At 39.3% G+C, this 20,443-nt stretch overlaps 1 protein-coding gene across 2 annotated transcripts in view; it reads right to left on the bottom strand.

Moving 5' to 3' along the window:
- nt5c1aa (5'-nucleotidase, cytosolic IAa) overlaps positions 1–9,588 on the bottom strand; it is a 24,716-nt gene extending 15,128 nt beyond the window's left edge. The window contains exons 1-2 of one of the 2 annotated variants that reach the window (XM_037692758.1): positions 9,371–9,588; positions 3,769–3,813 (exon numbers count right to left, since the gene is read on the bottom strand). In XM_037692758.1, coding sequence (XP_037548686.1) covers positions 3,769–3,813; positions 9,371–9,526 — 201 coding nt within the window. In that variant the 5' untranslated portion in view covers positions 9,527–9,588. Of the gene's footprint in view, positions 1–3,768; positions 3,814–9,360 lie in introns of both variants that reach the window. The other variant, XM_037692756.1, reaches the window with a different exon arrangement.
- Between the last annotated feature and the right edge of the window lie 10,855 nt (positions 9,589–20,443).

Raw genomic sequence — 20,443 nt, forward strand, 5'->3', positions numbered from 1 at the left:
ATATATATATATTTCAGTCTTCCTTTGTTGATGATTTGACTTTAAATCTAGTGTCGTCTCAGTCGCATTCCATTAAGTCCAGCTTAGCTCCAAAAGTGACTGATGTTGTGATCCAACACTGGTGAACTTTGGAGTTTGTTCTGCACTCTTTAATGGTCGTTCATATTATTCCTCTCTGCAACTAGCCATCAGTTGCATCTTGCAGTCACATCGAGATTGTCTGCAGTCATGTTGACCTTAAACTTCTGAATAATCTGTGCAGCTGTAGCCACAAGAACAACAAGTTGCATGGAGATGGTTTTATAGTTATTACTGTCAAGGGTCTTGAATGTAAGGAAGCCAGCAATGCAGGCTGAGAAAGTGAGCTCCGGTAACTTTATACCATGAACAAAACAAATAGACCTACGTGGCAACAGTCACAAAAACACACCTCAAGGTGATCACCGAGGAAAACAATGAAGAGAGCCAGACATGATGTGAAACGTGATGCTCCACTAATCTGTGGAGATTATATGGACCAGGGTTGACAAACAGAAGTGTGACAGGGACACAGTGAGAAGGTATAAATGGGCATGGCTGACTACATGAGCAGAAACTGTGGAAAGTAGTGACAGGAATGAACTGGTGGCAATAGGAACATACAAGGAAACAGAAACTGACTCATACTCGATAACGTAAGATAAAATAAAACCAGGAATAACCAAAAATACTCAGATACTGACATTTACTGCTTGTCAGTGATTGCCTTTCTAAGCTCCTAAGACAACTCTGTCCAGAACTTTTAGCAGTCCATGTTCTTGGCAGTAAACACGCCATGTTCCAAAACAGCACAGTGACTACCTTTCTCTCATTAAATTGGCAGACAGACTAATTACATGATTGAAGACACTTCTGATGCAGATTGCAGGACACACATTAATTTACGGTCAGATTAGGTACTATCCTTTTTGGCAAGGCCAGCTTCTTTTATATTTTATTATTTTATTTTTTATATAATTTTAATGAACCATATTTCAAAACCTGTGACAGATTTCCATTAGTTGATATTAGTACATTTTTCCTACTATTACTTTTGTCAGATTATAGTTATTTCAGTGAATTTCGTGTGTGTGTGTGTGTGGGGGGGGGGGGGGTGTCTTCAACAAAAACAAACAAATTTGACTGTATCTGAACATGATGGTGAATCCAACATGGATGACACATGGTCGGCGCAGATGACACGGGGGTTCTTAAATGATTGACACACAGGATGTCCATCGTCCCATCATGTGGTCTGTCTTGACTCTTGTGTATAATTAATGACTCAGATTGTTGCACTGACATGGCCAACCACAGCACAGTCTATGCTACAGAGGAAAGGCATTGTGACGCCATCTTTCTAAGTGCTACATGAGTATCCGTTGTTACCTCCAAAAAGACAGCAGACCAAAAATACAAGAGTTAAAAAACTAAACTTGGCCAAGAAACCCAACATTTTACTTTTAATTGTTGTAATTATTAAAGTTTGCACTGAAAAAAATGGTATTATATTTTATAGGTTTTATTCTGTATTAGTTCAAAAATTACTGAAAACTTGACCTTTTCAGTTTTTGTCCATATTGTATACACTGTCAGGTAACCATTAATTGTAGGAGTTGTGGTTTTTGTCCCCTGGTGGTGTGTTGTCTTGCTTTCTTCTCATCCTCTGTTTCTGTCTTTATAGGGTTTGTGTTTCGTTAAGTATCTGGCTCCATTTTGTGTCGTGTTTATATCTTGCGTCCTCAGTCTCTGTCTTTGGCATCTGTGATTACTCACAGGTGTCTTCACTTTGTCTAATTGATGTCTTCCTGTATTTAAGCATGTGTGTTTGTCTCACTCCTTGTCCTGGCATTGTCTTCTGTCCACTGGTAATGGCTGTCTGTTGTGTGAATACCTCCTGATAATTCCATGTTTGTTTTGCTGCCCTGTTTTCTCTTTTGTTTTGTTAATAAATCATTTATTTATATAATTATCCTGAGTCTTTGCCTGCTTGCCTGCACAATTGGGTTCACCAGCACCAGCCCTTTGTGACATTAATAAAAAGAGTATTTGTTCTACAATAAAACGTTTTGAATTTAAAGTTTTAAGTTTACTGTATACTTTCCAAAAATGTGAGAATTGTGTAGAACAACCATTTTACTCAGCTTCAGCACTTTTTCAGTCCAGAATCCAGTGGGAAATATGTGTAGTGTACAAACAGAGAGGGACATGGATATAAATGTTTGATAGCTGAACTGAACAGCATAAAAAACAATTAAAACTACATACTTTGTACTTGATAAGAATTAATTAAAATAAAATTGAGCTCTTTAAACTTGCTTTGATGCACTTATGCGTATTGTGAATTTTCACCATTGCAGGCTTGTCAAAAACAATGCAGAATGAAAACAAAGTTTTTAACAGAATTTTAAACTCTTTATTTTTTATGTTGCTAAACGTTCATCTAGGGACTGGCACTGCAAATTAGCCCAGGCAGTAAATGTTGCGGTGCACAGCATTTGTTCCTGCTTTACACTTGTCCCTATATAAATAAACAATAACTGAAATGAAATGTCTCATTAGGCATAAAACTTTTCATTTTTCTTATTCTCAATGGAAATACTAGTGTACATTGTATTGTTATGCAAGGGCTTTTGATTTCTCCACATTATAACACTATAATTAGAGTAAGGACTGTGCTAAGAATAAACAAATACCAGCTGACTCGAAAATATATCTGTGTTAACATAATTTTTCATAACTGTTTTATATTAGTTTACCAACTGGTTTGACCTTTTTAATGGATAAAATATGAGCTAAATAATAGTGAACTAAAAGCTTAGTTATCCATACTGCAGTCTATATTATATTTAAAAGCTAAATATTACCAGAATTATGATGAAAAAGGCCACAGTATACATGTTTAGGCTGTTAGTAGTCTGAGTAAAATGAACTTCAGACACTGGGAGCAGAACTCTGGACTGAGCTCTCGACTACAAGGACGTGGAAATTTCTTCATTACTTTTAGTGTAGGTGCGTTCTGGTTTGGCTTTAATGGTTACAGAACTTGGCAGTTTTATTCCAGTAGTGGCAGAGCACCCCCGCCGGTGTTTTGAAGCTGCTAATGTTTGACCAAACAGGATAATCTCTTACGAGAAACTGCAGGGTTTTCACAGCACAGAGAAAACATTGTTATGTTGCGTCGACGTAGAAGATTTAGTGAAAAACAGCACCTAGCAAGATGGCGTGCAAAAATCTCAACTGTCGCTGTTACTGGCCATTCTAGAGTATTGTGGTTTTAGTGTTTGAACCCTCCAACAGCTGCCTGATAACACTATTGTACTGCAAACAAGTCTTTATATACCTGCTCTGATTGCAGCTTCTTGTAAATCCGATCACTCCTGTCTCTGATTTGTATGTAAACCAAATGTCATGCAAACCGGACCATTCCCTGTGAATACTTTTTTGGTCAATGTCAATTTATTTTGTTTAATTCAAAGCTAAATATATACTCTAGGGATCAATTGGACTGACATAAGCCCATCTGTCACCTAACGTACATCATTCATGTGAGAACACAGATTCGTCAGCTCAGTCCACACGGGGACTTCTAGAACAGTGAGACAACATGACCATGCTTTGGGTCGAGCTGCTGGTTAGTAAGGAGGGTGTGTCCATGGTCATGCAGGAGCATCAGCCGCCACAGAGAACATTAAGAAGAAGGGAAAGCATCACAACATTGAACCTTTAGTGATGAAGGGACATACTTACAAAGAACACGCCTCCCTCCACTTTCCGGGCTCGTCTCCCTGTCACCTTAGCAGAACGACAGTTTGTTTTTATTCAGCACAATCTTTCTGCAGCTTTTCACTTTGCTTCCATAGTTTCATAGATCATGCAGATTTTTCATGAACTCTTGTGAAGTTGTGAACAAATACAGCAAACTGTACGCAACACGTTTGTTGGAACGAACCACATGTACAGGTCAGAACAGTGGTGTATAGTAGTAGTATGTATTGTAGTGGGTATACTGCGCTTTGAAACCAAAGTACACTGGTTAGTACAATGTAATCGTCAATTCATTTTGATTTTTAAGCATATTGAACATTTCCAAATTTCTCTGATGCTTATATTTGAATAAATGAACAAACTACATACAACAGCTGGCTTTGTATTAAAAAGATGTTATAGAATTTATAAAGCAGTATCAAAGCAAAGCGCTGCATACCGATATATTGTTACAGAAGTGTTTAACTACCGTTTAATGTATCAATGACATTTACCTAATGATATGTCATGCATCATTGGGCACTTTTACGTGGGTATACTGAAATTCTTAAGGTTTTCTAGTGGGTATACTCTGTATAACCGAGTATCACATAGACTACCCCACTCGGTCAGAAGACATGGCGGTGCTCATAAACAGATGTATGAAAGCTTCAGTACAGCTTATTGGTTAGAGTCAGTTTACTCTATGAATAACATGTCACACTGTCTGGAAGAGATCCCAGAACCAGAGTCCAGTTCTTGGCTGTGATTTGACACTGGAAGTGTTAATTATCAGTCCTGTCCCCGTTACCCAACAGGCAAACATCAGTCACATGACTCGTTCTGTGCAAACATACCATTACATTAGCAAAGAATTAAATTCTGAGAAATAAACCCTGGACATCCGTGTGATATTTCAACTTGAAGTCATCATTTTTCTGCGTGCCGTAATCCTGATCAGCAGCGCTGACATCAGAGAATAATCCTGATCCCTGATCTGACATCAGAGTATAATCCTAATCCATGAGTCAGCTTTTATTTGCACATAAAAGCCCACAGACATGAGAGATGGAAGGGATTCCCAAAGAGCAGCAGGACTGAAGGGCGACAGTGAGAAACAGAAAGAGGTGAGAGCAGACCATGGTGGTGGGGGGGGGGGGGGGGTGTAGCAGTTATTTATAGATAAGGTAAAGGCCAGGGATGATGCAGTCTGCTCATGTCTTGGCAGACATCCTAACACTGGAGTGTGACAGTACACACTGCTACTAAGCAGTATGTACTGTCACTGTTACTCTAAAAAACCTTTCCTGGGGAAAACATCTTATAATACTACACGACATTGTGCATTATATTTTCAAAGTGTCATTAAAAACGGCTACAACTATGGCGTTTCTTATCATAAGATGACCTTAGTTTAAAACTCTGGCATGAAAAGAGATGGGTGATATGCATTCCTTCAATGCTTTAACGCTTTGTCTTCAGATGGGGGACGTGTATTCTTTAATGAAATGATACTTTTGTTGTTGCTTCTCTCAGTCACCCACAAGACAGGCACAAACTCGTAACGTTGGACTTTATTACAGTGGATGCTGCTTGTATAAAATACAAAGTGTGATCAGATAAACATGAATATTTTAAGAACTCAATGCCTCTTTCATGGTCTGAGTATTTTAAGTGCAATCAGACACTGGGAGCTCGGGGATAAAAACAAAAATAAACTAACGTATCAACAAGAAAAAACAAAAAGGCTGACGTGGCAGCAGAGATGGCGAGGAGACACGAGGAACAGAACATGAACGGCCGTGGGAAGCACAATCCACGGACAACCAGTAAACACAAAGACGCTGAAATGAACGGACAATAATGAGACATAACGATGAACACCTGGGGTGACTGGGAGCAGGTGAAGCAAGGAGCTGGCATACGAAGGAAAAACACCGGAGAAGACAGGACACACTGGAACATAAACACAAAAATCTAAAGAAAGAGCACAAGACAGACAGATTCTCACAGTTTGATTTGACTTGAAGTGTCGTTTTTAATATCTTGTCTTGAGATCCAGGGCTATTTAAGAAAACGTCCAAATGCCTAGACTTAATCACTCAGACAATAATAATAATAATAATAATAATAATAATAATAATAATAATAATAATGATAGAGTACTCTATTTTTAAAATGTACTCCAGTAGAGCCAGCCAAGCTACAGTGAGAAAGTTCCTTCTCTGTACTTGTATATACGTTAAAGTGGACGTTCTCACCATCGACCTACATTACTGGGTTGGACGTCATCAATTGGTTTCTATGCATAAGGACATGCACGCGCATGTGCCATTATCATGCATGAGTAGCGGTGACAAAACCAATACATGTCAGCTTGAATGTAGAAAAGAGTTTATAACAAACTCCTAGTTATCTCTTAATGACTTTACTTGCAATGTGTGATTTTTGATCACTGTAATATATTTAACTTGTGTGAAAACATAGAAAGCTCATGTGTTCTTGTGACTGGTGAGGTTAAAGTACTAATCCATGTCTGTGCATGATGAACAAGCTGAACATGTATTTATTAATCACACCTGAGACCAAGATAGACGCATCTCATCCAAACCCAGACTCTGATTCTTCTTGAGCCAGCCAGCCTCAGCTGATCCATGCCACAGCTCAGACTCCCAGTCTTAATTCAATTCAGAAATACTTTATTCATCCTGAAGGGAAATTAAATGTTCTTGCTCGTTAACGAGTTGTTATAGATGCTGATGGTTGTGGGCAGGAAGGATCTCCTGTAGTGGTCCGTCCCTCAGAGGATCTGAAGAAACTAACCACAGATGCTGATCTGTCCACCCGGACCTGGCAGGCCTGATATGCCAAGACTTTTTCAGACTAAAGAAGTCTTTTGGATAAAAGACGAAATGTTTAACTGTCTGACTTCTTCAGTCTGAAAAAGTACTTTATCCAAAATACTTCTTCAGTCTGAAGAAGCTATACAGTTTCAGACTTCTTCAGTCTGAAGAAGTCTTTTATCCAAAACACTTTTATCCAAAAGACTTCTTTGGTCTGAAGAAGTCTTTTACCCAAAAGGTTTCTTCAGACTGAAGAAGTCTTTTATCCAAAAGACTTCTTCAGTCTGAAGAAGTCTTTTACCCAAAAGGTTTCTTCAGACTGAAGAAGTCTTTTATCCAAAAGGTTTCTTCATTCTGAAGAAGTCATTCATTAAAGAAACTTAGAATACTTCTTCAGTCTGAATGAGTCTTTATCCAAAAGACTTTTTCAGTTTGAAGAAGACTTTAGCCTAAAGACTTTTATCCAAAAGACTTCTGCAGACTGAAGAAGTCTTTTGTATAAAAACTACAGATTTCATCAAAGAAGAATCGATCTAGATGACCTGACTCAACCTTGTTAGAGTAATTCCCTTGAGCTCTGTAAACTCGTCATAACTTCTACAGATTTAGCCACTGAACCCTTTGTGTAGGTTTGTTTACACCATGAAATGTTCTGCTTAATGAATAAAAATGTTGCTCAGTGATATGTGCAGGTCACATGACTTCCACTCCAGTTATGTACGCAGATGGTTTTCACCACCTTGTGGCACAGGATGGGTGTTTCAGCATTTTCTTTAAATCTTGGACAAAAACAATCCATACAAACCCAATTTCTAACAACTTTGAACATTGTATAAAACGTAAAGAAGAAGAGAATATAAAGATTTGCAATATTCACAAACCTACAGTTTATTCACAGTTGTACTTAAAAAAAAACTAAGAAACTGAACCATTTAATTTCATGCCAGAAACACGTCAAACAAGAGCGCAAGGGCCGATGAAAGAAGTGGTGCTAATAAAGCGAGAGCTGGAGGAGCACTTTGCAACTAATAAGGTTACTTCACAACAGGCCGGTTAGATCAAGAGGTCACAAAAGAACATTCAGAGAGGTTGAATCTCTCAGACGTAAAGATGGGCACAGGTTCACCTGTCTGCGCATATAGACATCTGAAAATTGTGGAAAAATATAGACTGATGGTTCTCACTGGAAAATAAGGAAGACTTTGAATATAGTCCGGCTCACAGTGTGAACACAGTCCTCTATCTGTGCTGGTCCTGTTCCGTTTATCTTCATTACGTACTCTGACCATGATCCACACATAGAAACTGTCTATTTAAAATGGACTGAGGCAGAGAGAAGGAGTGCTCTGTGGTCAGACGAATCAAAATTTGACCTTTCTGGGAAACCACATCCTCCACATCCAGACACTGTTGTCAGAGCACAGTTCAAATGTCTGCCTCGTTGATGGTATATGGGTGCATTAGTGACTGTAGCACAGACAGGAAAGACATGTGGAAAGGTTCCATCAACACAGAAATGTTTAAACAGGTTGTAGAACAATAGAAGCTTCCATCCAAGTAACGCCTCATCAGGGAAGACCTGGAATACTTCAAGATGATGCTAAACTGGAGACTGCATCCATCCATCCTCCATTTATCCATCCATCGTTCATCCATCTGGCCATCCATCCATCCATCCACCTGTCTATCCATCATCCATCCAACCATCATCCAGCCACCCATCCAGCCATCCATCTACCCATCATCCATCCACCCATCAATCATCCATCATCCACCTATCCGCCTATCTATCCATCATCCATCCATCCATCCATCCATCATCCATCCAACATCATCCATCCACCCATCCATCCATCATTCATCCATCCATTTATCCAACCATCCATGCACCCATCCATCATCATCCATTCAACCAAACATCCATCCATCCATCAAACCATCCATCCATGTTGAACAGCTGGACAGCTGCATCAGACAAGATTATGACAAATGATCTCTCAAAACCTCTGACTGGTTGTTCCTTTATGTTCACAGACCGTTGTTGAAAGAGGAGATACCACACTGAGGAAAATGTGTTGAAGAGAAACTCCTCCAGTTTTTTTTCTGTCATTAATTTCAACATTATCTTTTTTTTTTTTCAGAAATTGCTCGGTTTTTTTTTGTTTTGTTTCATCATTTGATGTTTACTATATTCCATTGTGAATAAAATGTGGATTAATGAGTTTTGCAAATCATTGTCTTTTGTATTTATTTACATTTGTACACAACGTACCGACTTATTAGTGTCGTATAAAGAGAATAAATGTTTACAGTCATGGACAGGCCATAATCAGAAGTTGGAATGAAAGCCAGCTTGAGTGCTCCGTGTTTGCTACATTGCTCATGCATCATATTTTTCAACTTCATGTAATTGGAAACAATTTAGCTATAATTTATTTGTGATAACCCCGTGAGAATAATCAGAATTAAACATTGAAAATCATAGTTTGGTTGCTTTTGTAGCCATTAAATCTTGAACATACATAAACATCAATTTTTAGATGAGTGTGCCTCAAAGCATCGATAAAGTTTTGACACTTTTTTTGCGTTATAAGTGTAAGTTAAGCTGCACACAGAAACGTACGTCTCGGTATATTCTCTGCAGATGGTGGTCTCAGGGAAGGACAGAGGGACGTTTGGTGTGAAACTGGCCAGGACAACTTCTGGTAAAAAGAGACGCACACATCGGTTTATTTTAGCTCTCGGTGGTTGCTGAGACTTACTGGCTTCGGCTTGGCACTAGGACTCAGCTGACTCTGGTCAAACTCTTCTTTCTCTTCCCATGATCCTCTGGTGTCTCCGTTGGATGAAGAGGAAACTTTCAGCTCCTTGACCTTACCACTCATCACCTGCACAGGGTCCAGACTCATCTTCACCATAGAGTCCTTCTGGACGGGCTTCCTGAGCTACTAAGACCGCTCGAGCTCCGACAGAGATGCTGTGCTCCTCTTAGGAACAAAAACCAAACCAGGAACAAGGTCGACCTGAATAAACAAAATGTCCTGATACCGTCTCTGACATTTATCAGGACTGAGGAGTCATGTTCACGGATTATCAGCTCGCTGAAATGACCGGCCTGCACCTGCTCCAGAAGAGCAGAAGAGTTCAGTCGTCTTCTTTCTGCTGACCCGTCTGTTCACGGCTGTTTCTCTCTCGTTGGGATTATTTCTCCCAGCGTCCAGTCCAGAGGGCAGGAGAGAGGCTCACAGCTTCAGGATTATTGTCCCACACAGAGTTCCTCCTGTCACACATGCTGTGTGTCCTGGGTACAAATGTTTTAGGCTCCGCGGTGCTCCATCTGTTCCCCCCTCTCTGTGCCCCCCCACTCCAACCCCTTCCCATCTTGTAACTCTCTGTTCCATTCAATCACTCTTTCAGATCCATGCCGCCACCCCCCTCCCCCCCGTTCCCATTGACCAATCACAGCCTTGCTTCCTTTTCCAGCCTGACTCCGCCTCCACCGTCCACGTGTTTACAGAGCAGTTTACCAAAGAGGCTCATGGGAAGATCAGGCTCTCAATAAAAATAGCAACGTTGATGATGAGCCGTTAAAACCACAAATAAACTATATTTCCAGGTAAGATGGAGCGAAGGATTGTATCTTTTTTGTGTGTGATAATTATATTTAATAATACAATCCAGAAATTATAAAACAGTTGAGACTGATGGTGGTCAAAAACTTCTTTGACATCTCAGGAACTGCAACCTAATAACCCAACATTTTAAACATACAAGATCTGTAAGTTTTAGTTAAATGATGACATGTCAGTGAGAATGAGAGTAAGAGTTCATCAGAGGGATGGGATTAAATTACTTTGTAGCCTAAAGGTAGAAAATAATGGATGTTCCCTTTTTAGAGTCATTAGAGTCATTTTCCACAGCAGAGTTAACAGCAGCTCTGTGAGTGGGATCATGTTTGATACAAGTTTACATTCCTCTTAATTTTATTTAATTTTATTTTATTTAATCACTCCTGATCAGTCAGATCTCTTGCCTGATTTATTTTTTCATTCTGATATTTAAATCGTTCTGATACAAAAAAATAAAGTCTCCTAAACTCAAAGGATGCTGTTCCGCTCATGATAAAAACTAAATAAATAAGCTGCTTTTACTTTAATTTAGCCACTTTTATAGCAGCCGCTCACAAAGATACAATTTGTTTCTGTTTCTTTAACAGTTTTTTAAAAGTTAAAAAAAAGAAACAGTTTGATGTAGTGTTAGCACCAACAAGGTGATTCTTGCAGAAAACTTTGGCTGAGCATTAAATAAACTGAAGGATGATGCAGCTCAGGTGTTGGGTCAGGTCACACACACACACACGTGCACGTACACACACATTGACAGAAGAAAATTCTGAAAACTGTTCTAAGGCTCAATCTAGACTTTTCTTCATTTAAAGCTAAACTTTAATAAAACATAAATAAGACATTTTTGGGGGAAGTGTTTTATTTTGTGCTGTAGTCTGTTGGAAAGGATGTGAGGGAGGAGAGGGTGTGCAGTGCAGGGCGGGGGGGGGGGGGGGGCTGTGAATAAGAATATAATCTATCAGCTGATGAAGAAGACGGGCGGCTTGGTAGAGCTGCGGCCTCACAGTGAGAACATTTCTGGATCAAATCCCAGCTGGGGGCCTTTCTGGGTGGAGTTTGCATGTTCTCTCTGATCTGTGTGAGTTTTCTCCGGGTACTACGGTTTCCTCCCACAGACCAAAAACATGCATGTTAGGCTGATTGGTAACTCTAAATTGTCTCTAGGTGTGAGTGAGGGAGTGAATGGTTGTTTGTCTTTGTGTGTCCCTGTGATGGACTGGAGACCTGTCCACGTGTCCTCCACCTCTCGCACAGGGACTGCTGGTTGTGGGCACCAATGATCCAAAAAGCAAGAAGTAGGTAAAGATGATGGATGGATGGATGGATGGATGGATGCATGGATGGATGCATGGATGGATGGATGGATTGAGTTAACTTTTACAACTGTCAGTTAGCTGTTTCCACAGGATGAGCTGCATATTAAATCTTTTTCAAAAATCAATTTTTATCCTGTGAATCTTTTAAATATAAACGTTTAAACTGGTTTAGAGGTGGCAGCGTGTCTAAATAAGTGCCACGATGCAGGAAAGTGTTCAGCGGTTCTTGTGTTCACGGTCGTCATGACTGTAGCACAAGCTGTAAATGAAAGAAGAGTTTTTATTATTTTTCTGCTCATCATTTCTGTTTGTTATTCATTACGTGCAGACATCCTGTTTCCTAAGGATGTTAAATTTTTGCTCCGTTCCATTATTATTATTATTATTATTATTATTATTATTATTATTATTATTTATTCTGTAATGTGGAAATGAAATTGCCACAAAGAAACTAACTACAGTAGTTGACCTTTACAATCCAGCAAAGCAGCTGGACCCAAACTGGGCCGAGCCTGCAGCGCCACCCTATGGCTGTTGTGTGAACTGCACGTCTCATCTCCTCTTTAGAGTTCAATCAAAGGCAACTTGACTCGTTTTCAAAAAATGTCAAGTTGTTTCAGTTCTTATGTAAGTAGTAAAACTTCTCCTGGCTTTATTAAATATGTCCAGTTGTCTTCGATTCAACCTAACCATCCCGTACTGGATGATTGAGAAGAACCAACACCAGCACTTTCCTGTGACCTTTGTTCCTGCACAGTGATTTTTCTGCTTCTTGTGGCCTCTGTGTGTGCTTTGTGTGGTGTTTGGTTTTCCACTGAGCTGCAGCCTGATGTGGTTAGGCTCAGAATAGATTCATATTGATCCTTAATTGGGGGGGCTTGGAAATGGGCAGTGGAAAAAGAAACAGGGGGGTTGGCAAGTCAAACAGAGGTGTGGACTGAGAGAAATGCTGCGGTTGTTGAAGGGTGCTGATGGTTCTGAACTGTTTGTTCTCTCGTTAATTACAGACACAAACGCTGAGCTCAGGAAAATCACATGACCTGTTAGACTAAATTCATTTTGACGCTGAACACGGGTTTGATTGTTAAATTCAACTGTGTCAGCGGAGACGTGCGGCCGAGCGCAGCCGGTTGAAAAAGATATAAAAAAGTCCAGATGGATCACTGCCAGCGACCCACCTGAAACTTAACTGGACTCAGTTGCTGCTTCAACGAGCACATGCGGTCGACAACCCAATTTGGATCATCAGCCGCACGCGTCCGCCGACGGTTGATAACTATAATATTCTGCTGACGCTTGTTAATAAACAAAGATTCAAGGATTGTTGTTGTCATCCACCTCACACGTGGTACATGAGGTGGAACGAAACTATGTACACAGGGTCCCAGTTACATCCAACAAAAATACAAATTGTAAAGAAAAACATTAGTAAGATCCGAGACACGAACCAAGAATATACCACATTCACTAAACTAAGAATACACTAAGCAGCAATAGTGCAAAATCAACACGCCAAAACAACAGCAGCACGAACATGAGTCCGTGTGAGCAGATGAGGATGAATGAACACAGCATCAGCAGCATGAGATCAGCAGCATGGATAGTCAGCAGCACATATCAACCACCTAAGTGGCATTACAGTGATTTTTTTTTACAGTAATTTTTACAGTGATTATCTTGATTAGAGATTCATGAGTCTAACAGTTTCAGGGTAGAAGCTGTTCCTCAGTCTAGTGGTTCTACACTTAACGCTCCTCAACCTCCTTCCTGAGGGGAGTGGGGCAAAAAGTGTGTGTGCTGGGTGAGTGGGGTCCTTCATGATGCAGGTGGCCCTCTTCCTGCATCTGGAGGTGTAGATGTCTGTGATGGTGGGGAGACTGACTCCAACCGACCTGTGAAAATCTAAGAAATCTTATATCTTCCTTTCTTTGAAATACGTTTTTAAATCATGTCAAACTGATTTGCTTACAAAAGCAGTTGTAGCGATATGGAGTGTAAATATATGTTTTGATTATCAGTTATGAGTTAAGCTCATAAGATATGCATGCATTATGCAAATAACCTTGTTGTGTGGGCACCACCTCTCTCTTAGAGGAAAATCAGTCTCTATTTACCCCCAAAATAATATAAAATGAACGTGAGCTCTTTTCTCGTGTCTAAAGGGGATCAAATCAATTAATACACACAGATTAGCCAAAATAATTACAAATTCAGTTGATTTTTTATGTATTTTATTCTAAAAAATAATAATCTGTTATATATATATGGTGAAAAATAGACATAAGAAAACAATGCCGAACATCAAATGGCTTTGAATCAAAGGTCTGACTGATGAGTAAAACTGCTGAAACTTTAAAGGCAGACTTAGAACTGGTTTATTTCTAAGCTGAACTCTGTTTAAGTTGAATGTGCAATTACTGTGACGTAGAGACAAAACATCAACGTATCGAGTTCGGATGTTTGGAACAAAGCCTTTTTTTAATTATTTCTCAGTTTCATATAAAGGCCTTGGTTGTTGAGTTCATATTGAGTTTAAACAGTTAACATAGAATATATTTATTATATTAGTATCAGCTTAGGAAGTTTGTGAGCTGAGACAATATTTGTAAAATGATGTCTGTTCATTCCTAAGGGAATAGATAAAAACAATACTGTGTTTTGATGTTGAAACTGTCAAAATAAGATTCGTTTTTCAAGGTGAGGTGTTCCCCTACACAGTAAAAGCTCAATTAAAAAAAAAAATGCAGCTCCTCAGACTGAAGAAGTCTTCTGGATAAAAGATGAAACGTTTCAACAAAGGAGAATCCATCCAGAGGACCTGACTTAACTTTGATAGACGAACAGTTTATATTCTGTCAAGTGTTCCTCTTGGAGAAAGGTAAAGTGTTCAAGCACAATAAAAATCAAAACAGAATGGACCATGCAGGAGAGATATTAGTCTTTAGTGTGTGTGTGTGGGGGGGGGGGGGCGGGGTGATCAAACAAATATTTTTTTAATTGTGAGGGGGGACACATCCTCTTCACAAATAATAAATGTGACACTATGCTTACCAGCATCACAGGCATGAAAAGAGTCATGAAGTCATAATCAGCAGCAGCTGTCAATCAATTTGTAGAGCAAGATAACATACGTTTACAAGATTCTAATAATTATTTCACAATGAATTTATTATTTTTTTAATTTTGCAGCAGTCCCACCTGAATGCATGCAGCTCAAGAACTTCACTATGCTTTCTCTAACTACAGACATTATTATCTTATTTGAATAAGATGATTTTAACTCTTTAACTTTATTTATTTATTCATGTTCCTCATGGGGGGAACCAACCTTCTGCTTAAACTGCTTAAAAATAAGAGTTTTAAATATTTCCTCCACTAAAAACTACTCAGTCTTTTAGAACTGTCAGCCTCAAATAACTACAGTATTTCTCAATTAAATATATATATTTATTTTAATGCTTTAATGATGTTTTTGTTTGTTTAAAATCTCTACATTTAGTTCAAGTATCTTTATTGTCACTCGCATCACATGTGGTACATAAGGTGGAATGAAATTGTGTACTCCAGGTTTTAAAATTTACATCTAAATTGACATTTAAAACCACTGCATAGATCTACAAGTCTCTCTTGTACGAGTCCTCGTGACTTTTTATTTACAGCTTTTTTCTTCATCACCCACTCACTCTCACTTTATTCAGTTCAATTCAAAACTTACTTTATTCATCGTAGAGGGAAATTAAATGTAGTAACTCATCATCCTGGTTTCATTAGAGTTGTTCTAGACCTGGGGTGCCCAAAGTGGGGCCCAAGCTGTCCTCATTACTATACCCAGTGACTACCGTAATGGCACTACACAACTGGAGTGGCTAATTTGTGCATTAATTTTGTTAATTTTACTAATTTATACTTTATTTTGACAGACGTCCGACAGCTTCCTGTCATTGAAAAACATTTTCCTTTGACAAAGCTGGGCATCATATGGCTGCCCAGCACCCACCCCTCTTGGGGGTGGATCTTTGTGACACAGATTTTTCATTGTGTTGCTCAACAAGTTAATGCCCGTCTGTACAGATTAAGTCTGTACAGATTAAGTCTGTACAGATTAAGTCTGTACATCACCTTGTTTTTAAAAATGGGCACCATCACACTTCTTCATACCTCAGACTCTTTCTCTTTCTCACTCTTAAAAACACCATTAAATATTAAGTTTCTTTTGGCTGCTCTCTTCTTCAGGGGTCACCACAGCGAGGAAACAGGCAATAAAGATTTGCCAATTGTTTTAGGTCGGCTGCCTTTCCTGATGCAACCTGGGCTCAAACCCGCAACCTCAGGATTACAAGAGTGAGGCACTGACCACCGCGCTACCGCAGCCAAAAACACCATTGAATATTTGAGTCAAAAACCTCACTGCCATCTCTCCAAGACATTTCCAAACCTCCACTGGTATGTCATCAGGTCCTACTGCCTTCCCCTTCATTCTTTTCAGAGCTTTCTAGACTTCACTCTCACTAATCTTTCCCACTTCCTAGTCCACAGTTTCTATGACCTCTACTCTTCTTTCTCTTTCATTCTCTTCACTCATTATCTCCTCAAAGTACTCCTTCCATCTTCCCGTCACAATCTCCTCACTTTTTAGAACATTACCATTCCTATCTTTAACAAACCTAACTTGCTGCACATCCTTTCCAGCCTGATCCTTTAGTCTCGCCAGTTCTTCTCTCTCCTTAGTGCCCAGCCTATTCTGCAACTCTTCATACGCCTTCTGTTTTGCCTTTGCGATCTCCGTTTGCCCTATGTTGCATCTCCTTCTTTCTAACAATTTCAGTGAAGACATCTATATTATTTATTACAGTGGGAATGCACCATTTAAAAGAAGGTGGAGGTTAGACAACGGGAAGCAGTGGGTACCAAAATAAACAGACTATTACAGTGGTCCAGTTTGGATGACATAAAATAATTTTTTTACCCTTTCAAAATTATCTAATGGAAAAAGGGCTTCATCTAACTGTTCTTATCTGAAGAATGTCATTTTGAGAGCACGCAACAGCAATTATTTGCTTATCAAACAAAACGGGGTTATTAAAAACTATTCCCAATTTTTTTTTTGCAAAAGCTGTTTTGTAAGATTATAAACCATCAAGATTGTTAGTGGCATCAACTGTGAATAACAGAAGATTTTTATGTCTGTCTGGTTTTGACCTTCAGCTCCAAATACATGTCGTGGCATCAGTTTCCTCTTCATCTACTGTCCAGCTGAGTGGAAAAGGCCCAAAGTCTGATGTGACAGACCAAATACATTTACACAACGCATGGATCCTCGTCCCAGCTTGCATATGTAGCTCACAGAGAATGCTTTCTGAGCTTGTCTCTGCAACACGGTTACCAGGGCAACATTGGTGACATCACAGCAACAGAGTGGCATCATCACTAGATGATGACTCATCCTTTTGTTGACTCATCTTCGGCTGGTGTGTGTGTATGTGGGTGGGTGTGAACACACTCTCGGAAGAAACACAGCAACAAGAACACATCTCCCTTGACATTTATGTGATTTATTCTATGTAACAAAAATAATTACAGTGTCTTTGTTCTAGAAATACTGAAAACAAAAGTTAAAAAGAAACACAAAATAATCCAGCAGGACCAATAAGACATTGACATTAACATCATAGAGAAAGCCTAATAGATTTATAGTGCACGGCAGAGCACAGATGATCCCGTTTGGAGAAGACAAGGCAAATATCGATAGGTTTTATGTTTATTTCTGTCCAGCAGCTCAGGGTAAGCGTGTGCCGATGAGCATCTCTGCATTTGATCTAGTCCACGGATTTCAATTTCCTAAAAGTGATGCAATCTTTGGCACATAAAATCCACAAGAGTCAGACTTCTTTCTGTGTCATGTTAAAGTGACAAAAACAAAAATCACATGTGTTTTAGTGTGTGTGTGTGTGTGTGTGTGTGTGTGGAGGGGGTGTCCCTCTGGATCTCGAAGCCTTAATTAAGATGGACAGAGTCTAAAGAGCAGAACAGACAAACAAGCAGAGCAATCTGTTCCGATCAAACCGTTTCACTTCATGCAGGCAAATGTGAACTCAGTAATGAATCTATCATCATATTGTAATGAATCTAAACAAGTTTGGGGGGGGGGGGGGCAGCTGAGCTCATGGGAGTATATGACTGTTAGAACAAAGGCTTAGCCCATCATCGTAGTAGGGCTCAAACTTAATTTAATTTAGAGTTTTGGGAGTATTTCTTCATAAATGACTGTAAAATCGTTGTCCCCAAACTTAAGCAGTTTATTATTATAAGTGACGTTAAATTAAATCTGATGTTAAATTCAACCTGATATTTGCTCTGAAAAAGCCCGTACTGCTGTGAACAGAGTTTTCTAAAGAGAGAAGAGTGACAGTTTGTATAAAATGGCTACCGCTAAGTATGTAGGGTATGATTCTTCTAGATTACAAAGTGATTAGTATTTTGTATCAGTGTGGGAGAAACTGTTATCAAGTCACACTAGAGCCTGACTTAGGCCAATACAGGCGCTCTGGACCACAGGCCACTCTCGACTAAATATATTTTAATAAGACAAAAGACTTTTACTAAAACTGTCAAAATAATATAAAATAACATCTTCAAAAAGTGTACAAATTTTAAAAAAGCTGATTCTCTCAGCGTCTGTTGCATTATTTCTATCAAATTCATGATTAGGGCAAATCAAACAGGAACTTATGTAGGTGAGCAAATATATGAACCATGATTTGATTAAATTTTCATCAGAGGGCTGGACTTTTTTTGTTTTTTTGTTTTGTAAAGTGAAAGTCGCTCTTGTGCATCTGGAGGATCAGCAAAGGGAAGTGAATAAAAAAGGGAAATTTTCACTTTTGTATGATTGATTTGAGAAAACAGCTGAAAAAAGATTTTTATAAAATGTCCGTGTTGTGTTTCTTTGATCTGCAGGCCTATTTGTTACATAATAACTCAGACAAACAGCAGGCGTGATATTATTCCTGTCCACTGGGTGACAGTGCATCACCGCCCAGGCTGCATAACGACCTGTCAGCTCTTCCATTCATAGATGGCCAACTGTGACAGGAAGCAAACAAAACAACCTGTTGGAGCCGGTACATGATGTATATCACCGAGGCAAACATAAACGAGGGTAATAATACTCAGTGCTTCAAAAAGATTTACACACATTTTTACAAAGTTGAGCTAAACTGAGGCGTCTCGTTACACAAATGATCCAAATACAAAACACAGAACGACCTCACACGCTACGCTTCCACCACTACACACACACATTCTCACACACACTAGTAGAACATTTACATCATATTGTTTATATTCATGAATACGATTAAAGTCGTATTGTAATGTACATGTAGGTTTATTACATGAACACACTCCGGAGGCTCTTTCTGAACTTTAGGGAGAGAGTCTTTAGTGGAGGGGGAGAGAAGCAACGTTCACTCAAATTAAGGAGGTTTTGTGCAGAAAGAACGGTTTAAAAGTTCAAATATGACTGTCTGCTTCAGTTACATGCACTCCTTAATGCAAGATGGAGGGAACGCAGCAAAAAGTCTCAGGGAGCATCTGCAGGGGCAACTTTTCCTGTAGTGGTTACATAAATGCTGAATGGGAAGGAGCTGTTTGTTTCTGCTTTTCAAAATTAAAAACACTGAACAGTTGTCTGCAAAGAGACTAAATGTAAAGGTCTGAATGGTTGCTGGTATTTTATAATTAGCTTAACAAATGTTGGGTGAAATAAACAATATTGCTTAAAAGCAATCATCACTGGACAAAGTCAGGCTGTGACATCATGAAGCGTGCATTTGTACTAAACCATTCTTATTACGGTACTCTAAAAAAGCTGTCAGGTCTTCTGAAAGGTTTATTTTTATTGAAATGTTTCATCCAAATGACTATCAGTCCAAAGAGCTGCAATAAACTCAGTCTTATAAACAGCACCTTCTTATAGGTGCTATCATAGATGCTATCATAGGTGCTATCATAGATGCTATCATAGGCGCTATCATAGATGCTATCATAGGTGCTCTCATAGGTGCTATGATAGGCGCTATGATAGGTACTATCATAGGCGCTATGATAGGCGCTATCATAAGTGCTATCATAGGTGCCATCATAGTTGTTATCATAGGTGCTATGATAGGCGCTATCATAGGCAATATCATAGGTACTAACATAGGCGCTATCATAGATGGTATCATAGGTGCTATGATAGGTGCTATGATAGGCGTCATCATAGGTGCTATCATAGGCGCCATCATAGGTGCTATCATAGGTGTTATGATAGGTGCTATCATAGGTGTCATTGTACAATCATAGGTGCTATCATAGGCGCTATCATAGGCGCTATCATAGGCGCTATCATAGGCGCTATCATAGGTGCTATCATAGGTGCTATGATAGGCGCTATCATAGGTGCTATCATAGGCACTATCATAGGTGCTATCATAGGTGCTATCATAGGTGTTATGATAGGCGCTACCATAGGCGCTATCATATGTGCTATCATAGGCGTTATCATAGGTGATATCATAGGCGATATCATAGGTGCTATCATCAGCGCTATCATAGGTGATATGATAGGTGCTCTCATAGGCGCTATCGTAAGTGCTATCATAGGCGCTATCATAGGTGCTATGATAGACGCTATCATATGTGCTAACATAGGCGCTATCATAGGCGCTATCATAGGTACTATCATAGGCACTATCATAGGTGCTATCATAGGTGCTATCATATGTGCTAACATAGGCGCTATCATAGGAACTATCATAGGTGCTATCATAGGTACTATCATAGGTGCTATCATAGGTACTATCATAGGCGCTATCATAGGTGCTATCATAGGTGCTTTGATAGGCGCTAT

Source organism: Nematolebias whitei, chromosome 19, assembly GCF_014905685.2.
Source record: "Nematolebias whitei isolate Nwh7 chromosome 19, NemWhi1, whole genome shotgun sequence".
NCBI lineage: Eukaryota > Metazoa > Chordata > Actinopteri > Cyprinodontiformes > Rivulidae > Nematolebias > Nematolebias whitei.